The sequence below is a fragment of the Schistocerca serialis genome, chromosome 4 (genome assembly GCF_023864345.2).
Source record: "Schistocerca serialis cubense isolate TAMUIC-IGC-003099 chromosome 4, iqSchSeri2.2, whole genome shotgun sequence".
NCBI lineage: Eukaryota > Metazoa > Arthropoda > Insecta > Orthoptera > Acrididae > Schistocerca > Schistocerca serialis.
Genome location: NC_064641.1, coordinates 157,997,948 through 158,022,865, shown reverse-complemented (window position 1 = coordinate 158,022,865; position 24,918 = coordinate 157,997,948). Strand labels below are relative to the sequence as shown.

Here is a 24,918-nt window from a genome sequence, read left to right as displayed (position 1 = left end):
ATAAATAAATAAAAAAAAATAAATAAATAAGAGAATCGTTCAACGTGACAGAAGTGCAACCCTTACGCAAATTCCTGCAGAATTCAATGCTGGGACATAAACAAGTGTCAGCGTGCGAACTGTTCAACGAAACATCATCTATATGAGCTTTCGAAGCCGAAGGCCCACTCGTGTACCCTTGATGACTGCACGGCACAAAACTTCACGCCTCGCATGGGCCCGTCAACACCAACATTGGACTGTTGATGACTGAAAAATGTTGCTCCTTGGACGAGTGTCGTTTCAAATTGTATCGAGCGGATGGACGTGTACTGCTACGTAGACAACCTCATGAATCCATGGACCCTGCGTGTCAGCTGGGGACTGATCAAGCTGGTGGTGGCTCTGTAATGATTTGGGGCGTGTGCAGTTGGAGTTATGTGGGATCCTTGATACGTCTATATACGACTCTGATAGGTAAACGTACGTAAGCATTCTGTGTGATCACCTGCATCCATTCATGTCCAGTGTGCATTGCGGCGGTCTTGGGCTATTCCAGCAGGACAATGCAACATTCCATACGTCCAGAATTGCTACATGGTGGCTCCAGGAACACTCTTCTGAGTTGAAACACTTCCCCTGTCCACGAAACTCTCCAGACATTAAAATTACTGAGCATATCTGGGATGCCTTGCAACGTGCTGTTCAGAAGAGATCTGCACTCCCTCGTACTCTTACGGATTTATGGACAGCCCCGCATGATTCATGATGTCAGTTCTCTCCAGCACTACTTCGGACATTAATCGAGTCTATGCGACCTCGTGTTGCGACACTTCTGCGTGCTCGCTGGGGCCCTACACGATATTAAGCAGGTGTACCAGCACTTTATCTCTTCAGTGTAGAAACGCGTGCTGGTTGTGGAAAGAATAAAACTGCTTTTATTCTGTGTTGTTCCTGTTTATGATGGTTCCACGAAAGTTGCCAGGTTTCGGTTACCTCATGCTACTTAGTTTAAGTGCATTATTTTTGCATGTGTTAGTTACAATGACATTGATATTGAGTGAACTGTAACAATGGAAAAGAACATTATCACGAAATTAAGCACATTATTACGACGTTAAATGCATAGTGTCAAAGAATTGGGTATGCTATAACGAAGTTAAGTAGCATGATGTACACTTAGTTGCCTGCATTTAATAAATTCAACGTTTTAGCATTTCTTGCTTGTTCTTGATCATGGGTTAGTAGAATAGTGTATGGGTTTCTTACGCGTAAAATACAAAATTTTTATATCGAGTATTTCGTTTTGATTTCTTCTTTACAATCCTTAATGTCACGAAATGAGGTAGATTTTCCCCACTCTGATTTTACTGTGGAAAAGAACTGTAGACAAAGAGTGTAATTATATCGAAAATTAACCATGAATCTTGTAGCTGCTGTCCTATGTATATGGCATTTATTTTATTGTAAAATAAAAATAAAATATATGCTGGATGCGTTACTTTCTGACTGACATTAGCATAATCAAAGTAAATTCGGGTTAACCAAAGATCGCAGAATACATGTGGTAATCGAATACAAATCCTCAGCTCCTCAGCCAGGGGCCTTGGTCTCTCGGTCAGGGCGTTAACCTAACGGGTAGATAAGCGGGTGTCGTAATAGTCTCTCTTCTCGATTTCTCGGAAAATGTGCTTTGCAGCCTATGTATATGATGATGCTCATTTTTAATCACCTGTAGGTCCCGTCAGTTCAATGGTTCAAATGGCTCTGAGCACTATGGGACTTAACATCTATGGTCATCAGTCCCCTAGAACTTAGAACTACTTGAACCTAACTAACCTAAGGACATCACACAACACCCAGTCATCACGAGGCAGAGAAAATCCCTGATCCCGCCGGGAATCGAACGGTCCCGTCAGTTACGAGTCGATTGCGCGCCGTGAACTTTCGGGTGGTTTTGTCTAAAACGAGGGGTAGTGATATCGAATGAAACAACAAGTTTATTGTGACTGGTAACACTAAAGCCTTGCCGCAGTGGCGACACCGGTTCATGTCAGATCACGGAAGTTAAGCGCTGTCGGGTTTGGTTAACACTTGGATGAGTGACAATCCGGTCCACCGAGCGCTGTTGGCAAGCGTGGTGCACTCAACCCTTGTGAGGCAAACTGAGGAGCTACTTGATCGAGAATTAGCGGCTCCGGTAACGAAAACTGACATGCGGCCGGGAGAGCGGTGTGCTGACCACAAGCCCCTCTGTATCCGCTTCCAGTGACGCCTGTGGGCTGAGGATTACACGGAGGTCGGTCAGTACGGAGACCTGTTCTGATGGGGTTTAGTTTAGTTTGTAAACTTGTTTCATTCGGTATCAGTTTCAGTCGAGCTAATCCCAAGGAAAAATGATCGCATTTAAAAATATATTACTACTACTAGTACTACTACGTTAGCCACACAGTCCTCGCCAGTCAGCCTGGTCCATCTTCTTCGATCCATTTATTCTTCTCCAGCCAGTCCCATCGTTCTCATATCATCTGCGAACCCCCTCAATCCATCTCAGCCGAGGTTCTCCCCTTTGTCTGTTCCATATGGTAGTGAGCCAAGATATCCTTTTTCAGCGGTATATGAGCCGAATCAGTTGGCCCTGTCTGAGACCTTTCCCTTGTTAGCGAGTAGGCGAGAAATACGCATTAGTACCTCGAGTGGTATCCGCCGCTCAACACTAGCTGTGTTTTTGCAGACCTGACGAGGATGTCGCCGAGGCAGAGAACGCCGCCCTGGAGGACAACGAAGTGGCGCCGCCCCCGCGCGCCGGCGGCCGGCACAAGCACCACGCCAAGGCCGACGCCGCCCCCGCAGCCGCGCCCGCCGCCGCCCCCGAGTCTGACGACCGCGCCGCTCTGCAGCCGCCCCCGGGGCCCGGCGGCGCCGTCTCAGAGCCCCCGGGCCACATGGGGAAGCCCTACGTGCTGCCCAGCAACCTGTCGGCCGAGGTGAAGAAGCGCGTCGACGAAGGCTGGCAGAACAACGCCTTCAACCAGTACGTCTCCGACCTCATCTCCGTGCGGCGCAAGCTGCCAGACCCGCGCGACTCTTGGTGAGTTCACATTATATTCGAATCAGACCTTCGTCTTGCGGCAATACAGCCTCTAGTAAGTAAATTGAATGTAATCGGCGCTGTTAAAGAGAGGGGAGAAACCACTGGATGGCTGGTATAAGCCCCTACCGCTCTGGGGCGAGACTGGCAGAGACGCCACACACAAGCGTGGGACACAATGGTGCCTCCCTCACCTGGCATCTACATGAGTGTGGCAACTCTGCCGGCAGGCCTGCCAGCCTGCTGGCTTATGGCTGCTCCCACTCCAGAATGCCAGCAGAGGTGCCAAGCGCTACCTGCCACTCACCCGTACCTAGTTTTACCCGCCCACGTGAGCGCTGTAGATTATTTTGACGCCGAATCTTTAATCTGCGCCGGCTGCTGTGGTCGAAGGTTCGAATCCTGCCTCGGGCATGGATGTGTGTGCTGTCCTTATGTTAGTTATGTTTAAGTAGTTCTAAGTTCTAGGAGACTGATGACCTCAGATGTTAAGTCCCATAGTGCTCAGAGCCATTTGAACCATTTTTTTTTCTTTTTTTTTTTAAATCTGCGACATCCTAATGAGATCAGCAACTTGGGACGCTCCATCTGAGAACTATTCAAAACACGAGCTGGAAAAACAAGTGTTGGGAATTACGAGAGTCATAAGTGAAGCTCAATTGGAAGAATAAGCCTCTCCACATTACAATCACATTCAAAGTACTTGGTTCAAATGGCTCTGAGCACTATGGGACTTAACATCTGAGGTCATCAGGCCCCTAGAACTTAGAACTACTCAAACCTAACTAACCTAAGGACATCACATACATCCATGCCCGAGGCAGGATTCGAACCTGCGACCGTAGCGGTCGCGCGGTTCCAGACTGAGGCGCCTAACACCGCTCGGCCACACTGGCCGGCCGTAGTAATTGCCGATCGTCCATTTCCTCACAGACTGTTTCTGATGCTCCACTCTAACCATAAGAGCATTACTCCGCAGACAAAGTACGTTTACTATCCGAGCCATGTAAGTTTTACCTCGAAACCTACTTCCAGACGGAATCAGCACAGATACATCTCCTGCTACAGCAAGTGGTACTAATGGGCCAGATACATCAGACACCCTGGCACTATTTTAAGAAAAAAAGGGGACAGGTTTTCGACTTCGTATGTAAAACATTTGTAAATTCAATTTCAGTGTATAATAACGTGCTTTTCAAATAAAACCTGAAGAGCACTTCCATGTATACTTTACAGTTACAATTAAAACTATAAATATCACGGAAGCCAACAAATAATTATCTACAATTGCACAGACCACGAAAATCTTTTCCACTGGTGAGATTGGTTTCCTTAAAACAGTGACATTTTTCTTCAGTTAATCTCTGGAGATCTCCAATACCTCGTCAGATGAACAGAACGACATTCTCATGATAATGGAAAATTAGCAGTGTAATTTCTTAAATCATTGTGACGCGCGTCAAATAACCCGTTAATGTCACGATCAGCAATGAAGGGATTTGCCCAGAACTTCTTTTTCTGCATTCCCTTTTTATTTCGAACTTAACATACAAAGCTTGTAGCTCTTTTACTGAGCGGAGACTAAAGGCATTCCTCTGGAGTCTCGTGCTGTCGAACCTGAACACTGACACCAGACCTGCCGTGGCGTCGCAGTGCCGTGGGGCCCCACAGTCCATAGATAGGAAGCAGGATCTCTTGCCGCCGGCAGTGCCTGAGGGGATTGACCGCACTTCTGCCAAACATTTTTAACACGTGATAACTTTTGAAAACATTACTGGAAATTAACGGTGTCTGATACTAATTGAAATACTTATCAGTCTTGCTCGCAAGGATTTATTAAAAACTAAAAGATCACACGTCAAAATGGTAACCTCTTAAGATTCAATTCCGATCGTTATTCATCAGTCCGACTCTATGATGACAAACGGCGTCGTTCTGCCGTTTCATCCCGGACACTACGTAATCCTCGCCACCGACACTATGCATCGAGAGGTTCCAAGCTACCGTCTCCATGGTAACGGCCCGCGTTGCAAAGCTTATCCCTACTTCAGTATGTGAGTTCGAACTTCCACGCAACGCCCGTCGATGCGGTTTTAGCGTACCTACTTCAATTTCTGTTGATTGTTTACGTATTATTAGTATTTCTTAATTATTTTTGCCAGTGTAAAATAATTATGTATTTCGACATAATTGTCATAAAGGAGTGTGACTGAATGAAATTTAAAATGTTTGTTTGATATGGCACACGGTCGTCAAGCCACAGTCACTGAAACAATAAATTTTTTCAAAGGTTACATAACTAGTTTCGACACACTGAGTCATCGTTTTCAAATGTAATCACAAATCTATAAAACTGCGTTGCCGACCGCTGGTGGCCGAGCAGTTCTAGGCGCTACAGTCTGGAACCGCGCGACCGCTACGGTCGCAGGTTCGAATCCTGCCTCGGGCATGGATGTGTGTGATGTCCTTAGGTTCGTTACGTTTAAGTAGTTCTAAGTTCTAGGGGACTGATAACCTCACCGAGCGGGGTGGCGCAGTGGTTAGACACTGGACTCGCATTCGGGAGGACGACGGTTCAATCCCGCGTCCGGCCATCCTGATTTAGGTTTTCCGTGATTTCCCTAAATCACTCCAGGCAAATGCCGGGATGGTTCCTCTGAAAGGGCACGGCCGACTTCCTTCCCAATCGTTCCCTAATCCGATGAGACCGATGACCACGCTGTCTGGTCTCCTTCCCCAAAACCAACCCAACTGATAACCTCAGAAGTTAAGTCCCATAGTGCTCAGAGCCATTTGAACCAAAACTACGTTAATAACAGCAAACACCACACTTCTTTCAAATATTACGAAAAATGCGCTAAAACCGGTAAAGGGAAGCAATGGCAGCAAAAACTGATCGCAAGACCTGACGACAATTGTCACTGCATTAAGACGTGAAATGACTGATCGACCGAAAATTGTCGTGACGTCTTGTGACCCGTTTCTGGTGCCTTTCCTTCAGTTTATGGGTTTTAGCGTATTTTTTGTAATATTTGAAAGATGTGCTTTTTCAATTATTAATGCAGTTTTCCAGGTTTGTGATTACGTTTGAAAATGACGACTCTGTGCGTCGAAACTAGTTATGTAACCTTTTAAAAATTTTATTGTTTCAGTAACTGTGTCTTGATGACCTCTTGTGGTGTGAAATAAACATTGTAAAATAATTACTGCTGCGTCCTACTTACTTTATACAATCCTTAATATTGCATTTTATCTACATCTAGATATTTTATGTTTTACGTATGTTACCACCGTATGTTAAGCCGTGTAGATGAACTGTGTAATTTTGAGGCCTTTTTCCCCTCTAAGGAATATTACTATTTAGAGTTTCATAGATGTGATCTGAAGATGATTTTTCATAAAAATGAAACCAGTTATGATCTTTACATGTGATTATTTTTTAGTTTTTAATAAATCCTTACGATCACGACCGATTAATATTTTAATTTTTAACGCGATTTAGTGTTATCGGAGAATTCCGTTAGAACAATTTAACATGTATAGAACAATATTTACCAACCATTTGGGGCCCAAAAAGTTGAAATTATACATTTAGCCCCACCTTACCCTGCTACTACTAGGTTAGACCACATAAGCTACAGTCGGTCTTTGGCCTAGGACTTCAGCGTTGTTCGGTGTAGTGGCTGCACGAGTTCGCCCGTTTTGACTCGTGTTCCAACCGGAATTAAATTAAAATTTGATTTTGGAGTATGCAACGAACTGTTATTTTAAACTTGAAACTTGCATTCGTCTACGAAGGGGATCTCACAAATTCTCGGTTTTCTTCGAACACGCAGGGTGTCCCAAGAGGAATGATCAATGTTCAGGAATCTGACAGGACGATCATTCGAAGCAAGAAAAGTCTTGATGCTCTAAAGTGCATACCTTAAGAGCTGTGAGCACTTCATATGAAACTGTGTGGTTCCAGAGACCTTTTCAAGACTGAAGTATATATGATATATGTATCCAGACTCAAGGAACGAACGAAAATATGTGCGAAGGCCGGGATTCGAACTAGGCAGATGCGCTAACAACTACGACACTCGCTTTGCACCACTGCACGGTCTACCCGGGAACGCCTCCTTCCTCACTCCAAATTCCCATTCACGCCTCAGCCCACTGAATTTGCAGAAGACCTGGGTTCGAATCCGACATTGGTTCAAATTCATTCGTCGCTTCAGTATACATATAAACACTACGAGCACTTGTTCAGTAGAAGCGCGAGGATGAAGTGCTCATAGCTCTTAAGATACGAATTTTTGAGGCCATTTTTAGTAGACATTTTTGCTTCGAATGATCGTTTCTATCACGTCCCTGAATATTGACCATTCCGCCTTGGACACCCTGTGTAGGATTGAAAACCAGCCATTGTAGCAGAGGTCGCTAACGCACCGCTGTGCGTTGTCGCTCGAGTCGAAAGTAAGCCGGTTCGAATGCTGGTTGGGGGAAATTTTTATTGCCTGTATATGACAAGCAAGAGAAAGAGACGTGGTGGCATAACGATACTTGTCACCAGACTTTGCGCCAATGTCCTGGATTTAATTCCAAACCTCTCCGCAGTGTCTCACGAATTGAGGGCATGTGACACGTGATGGTGATACTTCCGTCGGATGCGGACGGTATAGTCTGCGGCAATATCGGGGTTATTCGAGAGGAGTGGACTGTGTGTGTCGGCATCGGGATCGGGTTACATCGTATCCCTTATCTTCACCCACAGTGACACAAACCTACCACCACACTGTAAAAGTACTAATCACAATCCTCCAGACGACAGAGATACACACTTGACATTTCATGAAAGGTCGGATGAAGCCAATGGCAAACCACCTTCACTAGCGCCTTGTCATGAGCGGCGGTGCTTGATTCCCGCATCTGAACTCCTTCAATCATTTCTTGAGTGACTACTTTCACTTTTCTTAATAAGATTTGAAGCTAAGTGTCCGAAAATCAATTTCCTAGAACATTACGTCGCACTTCTGACAACAGTTCAAAATTAGCAAGATTCAGAATTTTCGGACGCTATTAACTAAAAAAAACCTTTCGAGTGTTTTAACTGACCCGCCGGAAGCATAGTACGCAGTCTTGTCGCTGCAAAGTCCCTGGTTCGATTCCTGCTATTTGCAACTTTAAAAAAAATTGTAATCGATTTCTGTATGTATAATGAAAAGGAAATTACATTTTAACAAAAATATCATTTCCCTTTTAATTAATAATTGCATTAAAATAAATTAAAAGATCGTACAGAAATGGGAAATGCCTTATCATGAAGAGGAAAACATTATATCGCTCAATTTTATTAAGATATGGGATGTGTCTATGGACATGGCAATTATTTTTGTGAAGACCAAAGCACAATTCAAACATGGCACTACAAAACTTCAACCAAAGGATGGTGGTTTGAAAGTCCTTCGACAACTTATTAACTTATTGCAGATTATAAACCTAGTAAAAATAACCATAGACTTGTCAAAGTTGTTCCATCAGTTTCTGAATATCTATTTGTTATTGATTCTGGTCCGCAGTTGTATCAAAATGCACCTCAGATATATTTTGGTCCTTGACATGGTACTATTTCCCCGAAGACTGGCAGTGTATTGAATAAGCATGAAATGTTTCCTAAATTGCATTTGAAAAAGAAGGTCGTGAAGATGTGTGTTTTGCATACTAGCACTAGAAAGTATTGTTCTGTTTCTAAATTTCACAGGTTTGTCCTCTATGTATGATGAAATACAAGTTTGTGATAGTTTCCGGACTTGGAGATTGATTAAAGCACCTATCCCGTATTATATTACTCAAGCTAGGTCATTTGGTACATGTGCCCGCCTGTAACTTTCCATTTATTTTGTATTACCTATTTTTGTTGTTTATTATTTTGGGTTTCATGAGATTTTGTGCGTTTTTTTCTTTTCCCTGATATTTTCTGGTATCCCTCAAGGCATTACGTTCAATTTTTAATACCTGAAATGGAAAACATTAGTGTTTGTTGGCGACGACAACGTCTAGTGCCGTCGCACAGTATCGAGTTGTTTACGCGGGCAACACCGGAGGCGGGCACAGAGATTAATTACAGAGTGACGAACTAGAGCTCCGTCTAGATTTCAGAAATTAATAGTTGGTATCATTGCGGGAGGTGACTGTGTTAATCGCAACCGAAATTTACTTTCGTGAAGCAGCTTTTCACTCTCTCAGTAGTGCATTTGCAGGCGGCAGGCGTCTTAGCCATGCAACCAACCGTTACCGGTAATCTTGTCCTTCTCCCTGATATTCTTATTATATTTTTGGATAATGTGTCCGTAGACTGAATAAATTGTTTTAATGAAGTTTTGTTAGCTTATGGCTGTCTATTATGTGTTAGTGCAGTGTTTGCATTATTTAATTGTCAACCACAGTCATTTTGTACCATTATAGATACAAATTATAATATTGAGAGCTTAAATTGCGGTACATTTCGCCCCACTTCACAAAATTAAAAGCAGCAACAGGTGAAACTACGTAAATAGCAGATATAAGCCGAGTTGTTATATTTCTTATGTTAGTACAGCACCAGAGTTTCCGTCACGTATAGCTCATACTATGCAAAGCAACAACTTGGTTATGCTTAGAAAACGGGTTAGTACCAAAAGTACGGTAGAACATAATAATATTCTGACAGTTTACGTCCTTGTTTAAGCATTAAGATCAACTTTTGACCCATCTTTTCCGACCATATGACTAATACTCAGCCAATACCAGTGCGGGAATGTCAAAGTTGACCTTTTTTAAGAATCAATAGCTAGATTCACACCTGTTACATATTTACCCATTCGTGAACTAGCTAGTGTGTATTAGTCTCTTCCCTGGCACGGTGGTCCTCAGCTCGATTCCCGGTGACCATGAAAGCTTTTTCTGTGTTGGGGAGGCCTGAAACGGAGTTCTCTCAGCCTCGTTATGTCAATTAATATCCCGCTTCAGCATATAAGCGCTGAAATTGGCACACATGCCATCGAAATGGGGTCAAATCGAAACGCTTACAGCAGCCTACGAGCCAGCGTTGATTATCCGTTAACAACAGGATTACATCCACTTCCAACAGTAACCTAGTAATGTAGTTAACTCAACGAGCAGAAATTGCTATCGTTCCCCTCAAGTTGCCAATTACAGCAAATTCACCTCATTTGTAATCGGTGGAACGTAAATACGAGCGTACGTTACTAGCGAAAAAATGTTCTTATCGCAGTACAAACAATGCGAATATGATTCTATTTATATAAAGGACTCCGACGGAAAAGAGGGTTACCACTGCCTTTTCTACCATCCTCAACACCTATACAAATTTTCCCAAAAAATTTGGCTTGCGAACATTTGCACGCTCTTTTTAACTTGCAACTCACCTCTCTCTTCGACAGCTTCCTCTGACCGTAACTCGCTCACACCCACTAGTCCATCGCTGTAAGTTGCTCATACCCATCCACTTGCAGTTTGACTTTCTCACTCACTCACTCAGCCCTACTCATTGTCATTATCTCTTTGTGTCTCTCTGTCATTGCCTTGGCCGGCCATCGTGGCCGAGCGGTTCTAGGCGCTGCAGTCCGGAACCGCGGGACAGCTACGGTCGCAGGTTCGAATCCTGCCTCGGGCATGGATGTGTGTGATGTCCTTAGGTTAGGTAGGTTTAAGTAGTTCTAAGTTCTAGGGGACTGATGACCACAGATGTTAAGTCCCATATCGCACAGAGCCATTTGAACCCACAGCCACAGTGTCCTTCGTTCTGTTCCTACTACTACTACTTCTACTTCTCTCACTGTTACTGTCTCCCTCTTGCTCTCCCTTACTGCTAATGTATAATTCCTTTTTCTTACTGCCGTTTCCTCTTCTTACTCTCACTATCTCTCCCTTCCTCGTTGTCGTTGTCATTGTCATATAATGTGTGTCTCATTATCACTGGCTCTCGCCCACTTACACTTCCTCTTCCTCTCTCTGTTTATTCCTCCCCAGCTGGCACTGTCTCTTTCACTCTTTTCCTAGCACTGTTCTGTCACTGTTAACTATGTCCTACTGCCGCTGTGTCCCTCTCTTTCTTTCACACTGCCATTGTATCCCTCGCTCTTTCTGTAACACAACCGCTGCCTGCTGTCTTCCGGTATTTGTTACTTCTCTGTCTCTTTGCCTCTGTTTTCTCTCTCAGCATAAAAAAGCGCGAACATGTTCGCATGCCAAAAACTGTGGGAAAAGTTGTAAAGCTGCTGAGGAGGACAGAGTGAGGCAACAGCTACTCCACTTTTCAGTCAATCTTTTAAAAAAAATAGGACCTTATTCGCATCTTTTGTGCTCTGATAACAGCATTTTTCGGCTGGTTCCCTTCTTTTTCCTGCTGCAGAAGGGCATGTAACTCATGTGAAAAGAAATATACTGGTCAAGAAAATTTTGATAGTTTACTTACGTGAAATAGAAATAACACAAAACTAATTTTACTCCTCAGACGGGATTTTACATGCAAAAAAAACTTTGCATGTGCTTCAGTACCACAACGAGGGATTCCCAGAAGACACCGGAGACACACTATAGTATATTTCTCCGCGCTGCGTCACTTTATAGCCAACATTTTCGCCTCAAACCGAATTTTACGAGCATATTTTACGTGTACAAGGAGGATAACTTTGAACTTACATACTGATAAAGATATGAAAGAAATTCTGAAATTTTTTAGAGATCGAGATCTTAGCAGTACATCGTAAAAATTACAGCCACTTGCTGTGCATAGCTGTCTCTCAATCCGCAGCTGGGTTTTGGTCGGCTAGTGAGGGCGGAATATAGTTAAAAAAAAGTCATTTCTTGGTGTTTTCCGAGGAACCGCCCATGAACTAATGATGCCTCCACAAGTCCCGTCAAGCGTACCGTAGAACACATCAAATACCAAAAGAACCAACTGATTCGCTGCATTTGCCTAAACAGGATGAAGTGTGTAATAGCCATACTTCGACCCTGTACTGTAGGATAGTGACACTAAGACATACCCAAAGACTGGAAAGTTGCACAGTTCACACCAATATTCAAGAAAGTTAGTAGGAGTAATCTACTAAATTACAGGCCCATATCGTTAACGTCGATATGCAGCAGGATTTTAGAACATATATTGTATTCGAACGTAATGAATTACCTCGAAGAAAACGGTCTATTGACACACAGTCAACATGGGTTTAGAAAACATCGTTCTTGTGAAACACAACTAGCCCTTTATTCACATGAAGTGCTGAGTGCTATTGACCAGGGATTTCAGATCGATTCCGTATTTCTGGATTTCCGAAAGACTTTTGACACTGTACCACACAAGCGGCTCGTTGTGAAATTGCGTGCTTAAGGAATATCGTCTCAGTTATGTGACTGTATCTGTGATTTCCTGTCACAGAGGTCACAGTTCGTAGTAATTGACGGAAAGTCAACGAGTAAAACAGAAGTGATTTCAGGCGTTCCCCAAGGTAGTGTTATAGGCCCTTTGCTGTTCTTTATCTATATAAACGATTTGGGAGACAATCTGAGCAGCCGTCTTCGGTTGTTTGCAGATGACGCTGTCGTTTATCGACTAATAAAGTCATCAGAAGATCAAAAGAAACTGCAAAACGATTTATAAGAAATATCGAAATGGTGCGTAAAGTGGCAGTTGACCTTAAATAACGAAAAGTGTGAGTTCATCCCCATAAGTGCTAAAAGGGATCCCTTAAACTTCGGTTATACGATAAATCAGTCAAATCTAAAGGCTGTGAAGTCAACTAAACACCTAGGAATTACAATTACGAACAATTTAAATTGGAAGGAACACACAGAAAATGTTCTGGGGAAGTCTAATCAATGACTGCGTTTCATTGGCAGGACACTTAGAAAATGGAACAGACCTACTAAGGAGACTGCCTACACTACGCTTGTCCGTCGTCTTTTAGAATACTGTTGCGCGGTGTGGGATCCTTACCAGATAGGACTGACTGAGTACATCGAAAAAGTTCAAAGAAAGGCAGCACGTTTTGTATTATCGCGAAATATGGGAGAGAGTGTCACAGAAATGATACGGGATTTGGGCTGTAAATCATTAAAAGAAAGGAGTTTTTCGTTGCGACGGAATCTTCTCACGAAATTCCAGTCACAAACTTTCTCCTCCGAATGCGAAAATATTTTGTTGACACCGACGTACATGGGGAGGAATGATCACAAAGATAAGGGAAATCAGAGCTCGTACGGAAAGATATAGGAGTTCATTCTTCCCGCGTGCTATTCGAGATTGGAATAATAGAGAATTGTGAAGGTGGTTCGATGAACCCTCTGCCAGGCACTTAAATGTGATTTGCAGAGTATGCATGTAGATGTAGATCTTCCTGTGGGTATAAAAATGGCTCGTAGCTCAAGTGCTCTCCAAAACACTTGATCGTACCTTTTTCTCAGCAGTAGAAGCCGAGGTACGAGGACTGGAAAATCACGTTTTTATGCGTGGCGTTTTGGAACATACTAGGTAACTCTTTCCGACATATTTTTGTTGCTATGGTTGTGACGTGTATGAATTACAATAAAGGGCGAAGGAAGATCTGAATTTAGAGTTCCGTCGACGATAAAATCGTTAGAGACGGAGCATGAACTCTGACTGGGGAAGAATGTAGAAGGAAATCAGCCGATACAGACCAGCATCTTTGTGAAGTTTTTGAATTTAACGCAGCTTAAAAGAAGAAGAAAATAGCCAGTATGAATAATACTTCATAAATTGCTTAAGCGAGAAACTTCTTTATTATCTGTATGCCGACTTAATGACTATTTCAGCACATTTATTCAAGGAGCATACAAGGTTCGTCGAAGTACGGTGGTAGATATTTATCAGAAATATTCATGTTATCTGAGAGCCACATTTTTTTTTACACATTTATCTATTTCTATAAACCTAAAAGCTGTTAATTTTGTACAGTAAATGCTTTAGTTTTTATGCGCGAAAGTGTCACTGAGATGCGCAGCCAACTCTAGCGGCAAACGCTGCAAGAGAGGCGTGGTTACTGTTGAAGTTCCGAGAGTGTACGTCCTTGGAGGAGTCAACCCAAATATATTTCCTCCTGCTACGTCTGTCTAGCCAAAAGATAATGACTATAAAGTCAGAGGAATTTGAGCCCCCCACTGACGCTTACCGGCAATCGTTCTTCCCGCAGACCATTCGCTACTGATACAGGAATAGGCGGAAGTGAAATTGGTACACAAAGTATCCTCTGCCAAACACCGTGAGGTTGCTTGCGGGGTGTAGCTGTAGATATAGAAAACAGCAGTCTTCTTTAAAAGCGGATAGTTGCTGGAGCTTCAATCGTTACAACGTCTCTTGATCGGCACCACTTCGTAGGGGCTTAATCGTATTCAGCAGCATACATCGTCGTTTAGCTTGTCAGTTGAATAATTTTAGTTTGGCACCTATCCATCATATTAAAACAAGAATCGAAGTGAGTCTTCTTTAAGTATGATACTAGGGAAGAATTTTCCTGGCCGTCCAGGTAGTTTAACGAATCCTTCCTTCTGGACAATATTCGAAATATGACATAGTGTTCATGTCCGAAAGAACAGATACAATCTGTGACCATGCAGCTCGTTAGAATGAAATTACAATGAAATGAACACCCTTAGCTGCTTACAGGCTTTGACATACGTCAACGGGGACAGATGAAAATGTGTGCCCCAACCCGGGATTCGAACTCGGGATCTCCTGCTTACATGGCAGACGCTCTATCCATCTTTTTTTTTTAATCTAATTTTGTTCGCCTTTTTTCGTTGCATCTGCCCGGGGCGGATGTCGTAAGATATCCGTTTAAGTTCGTTGTTGATCGATTAGCTCAGTTTTTTTTTTTTTATTACAGAGGGCTGCTAACCCTCTGACCGAACACGCTGAGCTACCGTGCCGGCTACCTGTGCGGGCAAAGCCCAAACCATCTGACCCACCGAGGACACAGAGGATAGCGCGACTGCAGGGATTTATCTCTGGCACGGCTGTCGCGAAACCCACATTCTCAACGTATTGTCCCGCACTACATTCGAAGTGCCGCCGCCCATTATACTCATTACTCGCGGCGCGTTGCCGATTCCCGTAAGAGTTCGGGCACTGTTTGTGCATTCGCACAGAAGAAGATGGTCAAGTGCCATGTAAGCAGGAGATCCCGGGTTCGAGTCCCGGTCGGGGCGCACATTTTTATCTGTCCCCGTTGACGTATGTCAACGCCTGTATGTAGCTAAGGGTGTTCATTTCATTGTAATGTCTTGATAATAGTCGTCGTCGCTGCATTGCGATCCGTCAGGTCTCTTACGTATTGTTAGCAACGCGGCATTGAAATCTCCCGGGCTAGTACGACACCAAAGCCCCCGTAATCTAGTTTTTATATGTTGTCCTTTTAGCTTCATGATGTTTACATAAAATCTTACAACACGTTCAACATATTAGAAGGTAGCCAATACCCTGCTTCTCCTTACATTGACGACCAACAGGCGGCTTCAACGTATGCATGATTCCTAAAAATAGTCTGTGACTGCAGCGCCTCAGACCACTCGGCTAATCCCGCGCAGCACGTTTCGTATTATCGCGAAATATGGGAGAGAGTGTCACTGAAATGATACATGATTTGCGCTGGACATCATTAAAAGAAAGGCGTTTTCCGTTGCAACGGAATCTTGTTACGAAATTTCAATCACCAACTTTCTCCTCCGAAAGCGAAAATATTTTGTTGACGCCAACCTACATAAGGAGAAACGATCATCATAAGAAAATAAGGAAAATCAAAGTTCGCGCGGAATGATACAGGTTTTCGCATCTTCCGCGTGCTATAAGAGATTAGAATAATAGAGAAATATTGTGAAGGTGGGTCGGTGAACGCTCTACGAGGCACTTAAATGCGATTTGCAAAGTATACATGCATATGTAGATGTAGACACTATAAAATCTAAAGATACATTAAAGTGTCAGAACAGCAAATTGCGCAGTTCCTCCGAGTTCGTGCACCTCTCTGCGATAAACAAAATCTCAGTAACAAATATGACATTTACTTTTGATGTAAACGTAGACTCTCAAAATACTATGCTATTTTAGATTAACACATCATTGGAAATAACGCTACGAAGAAAAGTACAGGGATTTTTATTTAAACCGGTAGCGGTAGAAGCAATTCCATTACTTCTGCCCATCTCAGGGTTTGCTTTTAGTTCTGGAGTACTGTTTGCGCAGCTGGGCGTCAGCGGAGGCATTGACGCGGAGATCACTTGTCGGCGTCTGTTTTTACTGCTCCCGGAGGCCGGAAGCCTCCCTGCCTTTCCGCTTTGCGCTGGCTATTCCTGCCCGAAACACGACGCTGCCTGTTTCCGACCAAGCGCACGCTCAAAACATCACGAAGCCGCAACACCCGTTACTTTTCTCCCTCTCGTTTCTGCGTCCCTCAGCAGAGATTAGCGGCCTGCTGTTTTAGATTCCTGCGGAGACTGGTGTCTGATCCACTTTCCGATTATCCGCTCTTGGTTAAGTGTCTTGAAATACGGAAGTACAGGCAGTCATGGAGATATTATTGACACGTATATATTTGAGTGGTGTCTGTTCTGACGGACATGGCCGACAGAGCAGATGCCACTCGTGATTATGCAGCTGGTGCATGCAATTATATGAAAAAGAGAATGGGGAAAGAAAGGGAAGAGACGAGTGGAAATTCGTGACTTTCGGCCGCACAGAACATTGTGGTAATGCAATGGCGAAAGTTGAAAATTTGTTCAAAAATGTTCAAATGTGTGTGTGAAATCTTATGGGACTTAACTGCTAAGGTCATCAGTCCCTAAGCTTACACACTACTTAATCTAAATTATCCTAAGGACAAACACACACACCCATGCCCGATGGAGGACTCGAACCTCCGCCGGGACCAGCCGCACAGTCCATGACCGCAGCGCCTTAGACAGCTCGGCTGAAAATTCGTGCGGGGCCGGGGTTCTATCCAGGATTTACCGCTTCTCATCACCGGTATCCGCGTCCGGCCACCCTGATTTAGGTTTTCCGTGATTTCTCTAAAACGCTTCAGGAAAATGCCGGGATGGTTCCTTTGAAAGGGCGTGGCCGACTTCCTTCCCCATCCTTCCCTAACTCGATGCGACCGATAAACTCGCCGTTTGGTCCTCTCTTCCGAATCAACCAACCAACCATAGCCGGTTCCTTTAACCGCTTCGGCCATCCGGCCACGGTCTTTGCCCGGCTCAGATTTACAACTTAATCGCACTCTGCAGTGCACCTCCTCTCTTCCATTAAACCCCTACTCGCAAATTACTGATTCCCCCACTCAGTGGGGATGCACTAATAACATCCTATCTCCTATGGGAATCAATAATTTGCGGGTCGGGGTTTAATGGAAGAGTAAGTTTCCTGGATGGGCGAAGCGGTTAAGGCAACCACCGCGCTTGAGAGGCATTCAACCCAGGTTCAAGTCCTGGTCCTGCACAAACGTTCAACTTTCGTCATTACACTGCCACATTGCCCTGTGTGTCTGGAAATCACAAGTTCCCATCCATCCCTTCCCTTGGTTCCCCTCGTTCTCTATTTCATATAAACATTATTGACGTCGCGTGTTTTTACTTTCTTCTCGCTGCCCGACAGCTTCCAAAAAACATAAAACGTATTTCCAAACTGGCCGGCCGGAGTGGCCGAGCGGTTCTAGGCGCTACAGTCTGGAACCGCGCGACCGCTACGGTCGCGAGTTCGAATCCTGCCTCGGGCATGGATGTGTGTGATGTCCTTAGGTTAGTTAGGTTTAAGTAGTACTAAGTTCTAGGGGACTGATGACCTCGGAAGTTAAGTCCCATAGTGCTCAGAGCTGTTTGAACCATTTGTATTTCCAAACGTTTTCTAATTTTTTTTCGTTTACATGCCGTAACGGGACATCCTACTCTAGCATTACTTTTCCTCCATACTAGTTGTCGATACCAGTACTATTTTTCGAATTTTGGACAGGTCATCATTATCTCAACTGCTTTTCTGAAAACTTTCATATAATTTTATACACAGTATGTTACATTCCCATTCTAAAATTTATGAAAAGGAATTAGTTTATTATCGATGTTACAAACGATAAGTACTAGCTCTGAATGTACAGTTAAAATTTTTTTGTCTCGAGACATTTTAAATTACGAATTATTTGGCACACTTAAAATTTCCATTATTAATTACGCAATCTAGTCCTCTTTACGATGTTTATTTCTGGATTCATTTATGAATTAGTAATCGACATTAACAGAAATTCATTCGTCAAGAAAAATTGTAAATTCTTTGAGATACGGTTATTACCGCAGAGTGACGTAGTAGTAAGCTTTCCTCTGATGTAATCGGTCGTATTTTGGGCGAACAATGTAATTTCGGCTTTGTTAATGTGAAAAATCAAAAGACTGTATGACATACTAAAATGTGACAAAATATATTAACGTAACAACAAAAATTCTGCAACAACCATCTTCAGATTTATTCAGATCAATTGAACCACGAGGACATAAAATGTGAGAATTTCAGCCTCAAGAATCAGACCCAAGACAAGAACAACTAGAGACAAATCTACACGAAAAGCTAAGTAAACTAGAAAGTTTATTGTAATCCTCGCTCCTCAAATTTTTCATAAAAGACTTTGCTTATAGCGGACAGTAGCTGGAATTAGGAAGGAGGGGGGAGGTTACAATGCGTAACGTCAAATACTTAACACATTAACACATTTTTGAACGAATCAGACGTTTGAAGCCGTTTTATACCTGGAAGTTCGCTTCTTTAGGGAATCGGTTGTTTACTGGTTGGATACATAAATTGAACTAAGGTTTTAGAATTCCATTACAGTTATAAGATGAGATCGTCCGACAAGCGGAAAACTCTGGAACTTCATCGTGGCTTCCACCGACACGCTTGTGAGCTTCCGGAACGCCTTTGTCCTGCGAACAGTGGTCGCCCGCGCTATATCTTAAGTCGAGGAATTCTGTTGACCTACGCCGTCTCTGGGGAAGCCAGGGGGGCACAGAAAGGCACGACTCGGGCGTCAGATACTTGCGGAACTTGGTGGCGCGCGCCTGGAGATCACGAGAAGTCGGCGACGTGCCCGCGACGCAGCAGCAGCCACCCGCTGTGCTCCGAGCATCCGCCGCCGGATGTGTATCGGCTGCCGACGCTACCCCTGCGGCGCCGCTATGCGCGGAATGCCGCACAACTTCGGAAGCTCACGCGTAGCGAGAGGGCCGCTATATTAACGGGGAGAACCTGTCTCCCATCAGGACCGTTTCAAGTTACACGTCTCTCTTCTGGTCGTACACAGTGCCTGAAGCAAAGAGGTTGCTTTGCAAACTGCTGGAACACCAACTTTTCCTGTTGAGCTGTTATTACATCCAAAATTATTAATTTCAGACTAGCAGTAAAAACCGAGTGATGAACAGTAGTGACTCATCCGATCTCTCGTCATGTCCAGGCTGCTGGAATAATCACCCTCTCAAATGCTGTGTATTTCATGTACGATACGCGCTCTCTCTAGTTAGGGAAACTATACACTGTAGTCAAATTCTCTGACTTCTTTCCAATGACATTCCTATTTGGTCAAGGTTAATCCCGTTGTTTCCATGACGCTAGATAACAGGGCCTTCAGCAATACAGTAATTTTTTTGTGGATCCATGCTATTTACGTACTAACTAGTGACTCAGCTGTATTTGTTGTTGATTTGGAGTCTGTTTAAAAGCTTTTTATAGATTCATCCTGAGCCACATAAGTACAGTTATCTAAATGAAATACACCCGCAATTGTATCTCTCTGTTGTAACACGGCATCCTTTAACATAGTGTCAGTAGTTTGGAGACATGGAGCTAGTTAGTACCCAAAGCATCCCAGACGTTGGAAAAATGTCATATTACCGCATTGGGCTACTGGTAAAATACTTTATTTATATAGCCAGTTTCAGTAGTCTGACAATCATCTGGAAGTGTAGAAGTATTCACAGCATCTCGTTAGGCGAAATATAAAAAAGTATAAAATCATTATCGTCAGGTGATAAAACCATGAACAACAAAAATGGTTCAAATGGCTCTGAGCACTATGGGACTTAACTGCTGGGGTCATCAGTCCACTAGAACATAGAACTACTTAAACCTAACTAACCTAAGGACATCACATACATCCATTCCCGAGGCAGGATTCGAACCTGCGACCGTAGCGGTCGTGCGGTTCCAGACTGTCATCATATCGTAATGTAAATTACCTAATCGATTCATAAAATCTGTGCTATGGGGTCTACAGGTTTTAACATGAATGTGTTCACCCCATAGCACGACTTTTATACGTAGATTGACGACGTAATGTGTATTACAATATGACGACAATCTATTGTTCATGGTTTTATCGCTTGACTATAACGATTTTGTATTTTTTATATTTCGCCTAATATGACGCTGTGAATACGAGGGTAATCCCAAAAATAAGGTCTCCTATTTTTTTATAACGACGTAGACCTGTTTATTTATCCAGTGGTTCACATCAGTTTACAGCTTGAACATTTAGCTATTTTTCGACATAATCACCATTTCTGTCGATCATTTTTGTAGACGTCGTGGCAGTTTTTGTATGCCCATGTCATACCAGCTCGCCGCCATGCTGTTCAGAGAATTATGAACCTCTTCTTTCACCTCGTCGCCGGAGCTGAATCGCTTTCCGGCCAAATGTTTTTTTTAACCTAGGGAACAGTTGATACTCACGGGGCTCAAAGTCAGGACTATAGGGTGGGTGGGTGATTATGTTCCACTGAAACTGTTGCAGGAGAGCAACGGTTTGCCGAGCAATGTGTGGGCGAGCGCTGTCTTGGAGAATGTGTACGCCCTTGCTCAACATTCGTGTTATCCGGTTCTGAATTGTCCGTTTGAGTTTTTTTTCAGAGTCTCACACTACCTGTCAGCGTTAATTGTGCTCCCAGCGATTCAGCTCCGACGACGAGATGAAAGAAGAGGTTCATAACTTTCTAAATAGCATGACGGCGAGCTGGTATGACATGGGCATACAAAAACTGTCACAGCGTCTAAAAAATGCATCGACAGAAATGGTGATTATGTCGAAAAATAGCTACTTGTTCAAGCTGTAAAATGATGTAAACCATTGTAGAAATAAACAGGTCCATGTCCTTATAAAAAAAATGGGAGACCTTACTTTTGGGATTACCTTCGTACTTTTATGAATCAGATGATGCTCAGACAACTGAAACTGCTTGTATAAATAAAGTATTTTATCGGCAGCTCAAGGTGGTAATACGACATTTTTCAAACATATAAGAGCTGTGGGGTACCTGCTCCTGAAAATACATCCCAGACCTGTTACAACAAGATCAGATAATGCGAGTTTGGTGGGTGGCGAGTTTGGTGGGTGGCGAGTTTGGTGGGTGGCGAGTTTGGTGGGTGGCGAGTTTGGTGGGTGGCGAGTTTGGTGGGTGGCGAGTTTGGTGGGTGGCGAGTTTGGTGGGTGGCGAGTTTGGTGGGTGGCGAGTTTGGTGACAAAGACATCAACGTAGCTCCACTATCATGCTCATCGAACCACTGTAGCACTATTCTGACCTTGTGACACGGGTAGTTATCCTGCCGGAAGATCCCGTCGCCGTCGGGGAAGACACCAACCACGAACGGGATGCAGATGGTCTGCAATAATATCCATTTAGATCACAGCTGTCAAGATGCCTTCGGTTAATACCATCTACATCAGTACTGCGCAAACCATCTGATGGTGTGTGGTGGAGGCTACTTCTGGTACCACTAGGTGATCAGTCCCTTCCCTGTTCCATTCGCGAATGGCTGATGAGAAGAATGGTCGTTGATAAACCTCTCGAATTTTATCGTTGTGGTCATTTCGCGAGATGTATGTGGGAGAAAGCAATATGCCGTGCGATTGTTCCTGGATAGTTAAAAAATGGTTCAAATAGCTCTGAGCACTATGGGACTTAACATCTGTGGTCATCAGTCCCCTAGAACTTAGAACTACTTAAACCTAACTAACCCAAGGACATTACACACATCCATGCCCGAGGCAGGATTCGAACCTGCGACCGTAGCGGTCACGCGGTTCCAGACTGAAGCGCCTAGAACCCTACGGCCACACCCGCCGGCTCCTGGATAGTACTCTCTCGAAATTCCACTAGTAAACATCTCTGTAATGAACAATACCTCTCTTGTAGCGCGTGCGCCTACCACAAGTCAGTTGAATGTCCACCACAGCATTGTACTACCTTACTACCCCCAAAGGGCCGTATCCGTGACGAGGTGCATATATGGAGCAGCCGTTCGCGTGCATGACAGATAAGACCATCGACGAGGTGGAACAATGAACGTGACTGATTCTACTAGGCGACACGTTTCCGTTCATCCAAGCTCCAGCCTCGATGACGGCGTGCCCACTGTAATCGTAATTGACAATGTCGTCGGGTCAACATAGGAAGACGTAATGGTCGTCCTCTGCGTAACGCTACGTTGAACAACGTGCGCTCCAAAACAGTTGTGCCTGCAGCAGCATTGTTACATCTCCCATAGGTTGCCACCTACCCTGATTTACAGAACAGTAAGCCTCCGATCTCAGCTTTGCGAGATGAGACGTTGAGGTCCACCACCTAGTCACCTACTTGTGGTGTCACCATCCTTCAACAGTTTTCTATGGATGATCACGACAGTAGCACGCGAACAGTGGACCAGCTTCTCCGTTTCCGAGCTGGTCGTTCGCAGGGGCAGGGGCATAACAATCTGCTTAAGTCAGTGTATTTTCCCATTTGCATTCCGAATTGGCGCTGGAATGATCCCCCATCCGTCTCTGCTCCGATTATACAGTTTACTTTCCCGATCACGTGCACGTAACGCCACCAGGCGGCACTGAATGTCGCGGTGGGCTACGCTGATAATGTCGGCCTATAATGAGTTTTTTTATTTACTTCGATAAAAAAGGACCTTTAAGATCACTAATGCACTATCGAGGGTAAGTATCTCTAACTTCTAAAGTTGTTTATTGAACGTATGTAAGGTGCTAGCTTAACCCTAGAACATTGAAGGTGGGAAATGTTACATTGTTACGAAACCGTCGTAGTTTTTACTAGTCTATATTTTATTCAAAGGACATCGTAATTTGTAGTTTATGCACTAGTTAATTACAATTATAAGGTCTCCAATGGTGTATTCCATACAAAATAAGTATAAAATGTCCTGTTGTTCAGCCTACCAGATTGGCGAGAAACGCGAATGGGTACCAACTGCAATCGTAAATGTTGCGAGGGTTTAGTAGTCTAGGGGTAAGTGCCCCGTCGTTTTAAACGCATCTGAAGTGGGGTGGGTTATACAGATTTTGCGATTTTACGGTCCTTAATAAAAATCTGCAATTCCTCTTACGACATAAAAATAATTAATTTTTGCAAAACCCATTCTTCCATTGCTCCATCCATGAATAGATTGTAACTTTAATGCATCCATTAAAGCATGTGTCACACATTTGTTAAAATACCTCTACATCTATACTGATACTCCGCAAGCCACCGTACGGTGCATGGCGGAGGGTAGTCTCACCACTGCTGGTCATTTCCTTTCTTTTTCCACTGGCAAATAGAGCGAGGGAAAAACGACTGTCCGTACGCCTCCGTATGAGCCGTAATTTTTTGTATCTTACCCTCGTGGTCGTTGCGCGCAATATATGTTGGCGGCGGTAGAATCGTTGGGCAGTCATCTTACACTGCCGGTTCTCCAAATTTTCTCAATGGTGTTTCCCAAAAAGAACTTCACCTTCCCTCAACAGATTCCCATTTGAGTTCCTGGACCATCCTCGTAACACTTGCATGTTGTTCGAACCTACCGGTAACAAATCTAGCAGCCCGCCTCTGAATTGCTTGGGTTTTCCTTCAATCCGACCTGTTATGGATCCCAATCGCTCGAGCAGCACTCAAGAACAGGTCGCACAGCGTCCGATATGCGGTTTCCTTTACAGGTGAACCACTCTTTTCGAAAATTCTCCCAATAAACCGAAGTCGCCAGCCGCTGTGGCCGCGCTGCTGCTACGATCGCAGGTTCGAATCTTACCTCGGGCATGGATGAGTGTGATGTCCTTAGGTTTAAGTAGATCTAAGTCTAGGGGACTGATGACCTCAGATGTTAAGTCCCATAGTTCTTAGAGCCATTTGAACAATTTTAAACCGAAGTCGACCATTCACCTTCGCTATCACAGTTCTCACACGCTCGTTCCTTTTCATATCGCTTTGCAACGCTACGCCCAGACAGTTAAATGACTTGACTGTGTCAAACAGGACACTACTAATTTGTATCCGAACGTTACAGATTTGTTCTTCTTTCTCACCCGCATTAACTTACCTTTATTTCACATTTAGGAATAGCTGCCAATTATCACACCTGAAAATTTCGTCTAAGTCTTCTTGTACCTTCCTACAGTCACTCAACTTCGACACGTTACCGCACAGCAGGGCGTCATCAGCAAACAAGCGCAGATTGCTGCCCCCCTGTCCGCCAAATCATTTACGCATATAGAGAACAACAGCAATCCTAGCACTCTTCCCTGGGTGCATCCTGACGACACCCTTGTCTATGATAAACTCTCGCCATCGAGCAAAGTACGCATGTACAGGGTGATCAAAAAGTCAGTATAAAATTGAAAACGCAATAAACCACGGAATAATGTAGATAGACAGGTAAAAACTGACACACATGCTTGGAATGACATGGGGTTTTATTAGAACCAAAAAAACAAAGTTCACAAAATGTCCGACAGATGGCGCTAGACAGCAAAACTGCTACCGTGACGGGTGAGAGGTAC

At 43.8% G+C, this 24,918-nt stretch overlaps 2 protein-coding genes across 2 annotated transcripts in view; both read left to right on the top strand.

Annotated features, from left to right (window-relative positions):
• LOC126474331 (atherin-like) overlaps positions 1–2,855 on the top strand; it is a gene marked incomplete at its 3' end in the record, with an annotated part of 424,794 nt that extends 421,939 nt beyond the window's left edge. The window contains exon 5 of the mRNA XM_050101798.1: positions 2,714–2,855. Coding sequence (XP_049957755.1) covers positions 2,714–2,855 — 142 coding nt within the window. The remainder of the gene's footprint in view (positions 1–2,713) is intronic.
• LOC126475431 (putative polypeptide N-acetylgalactosaminyltransferase 9) overlaps positions 2,833–24,918 on the top strand; it is a 164,852-nt gene continuing 142,766 nt past the window's right edge. The window contains exon 1 of the mRNA XM_050103281.1: positions 2,833–3,070. Within this exon, the coding sequence (XP_049959238.1) occupies positions 2,925–3,070 (146 nt within the window). The 5' untranslated portion in view covers positions 2,833–2,924. The remainder of the gene's footprint in view (positions 3,071–24,918) is intronic.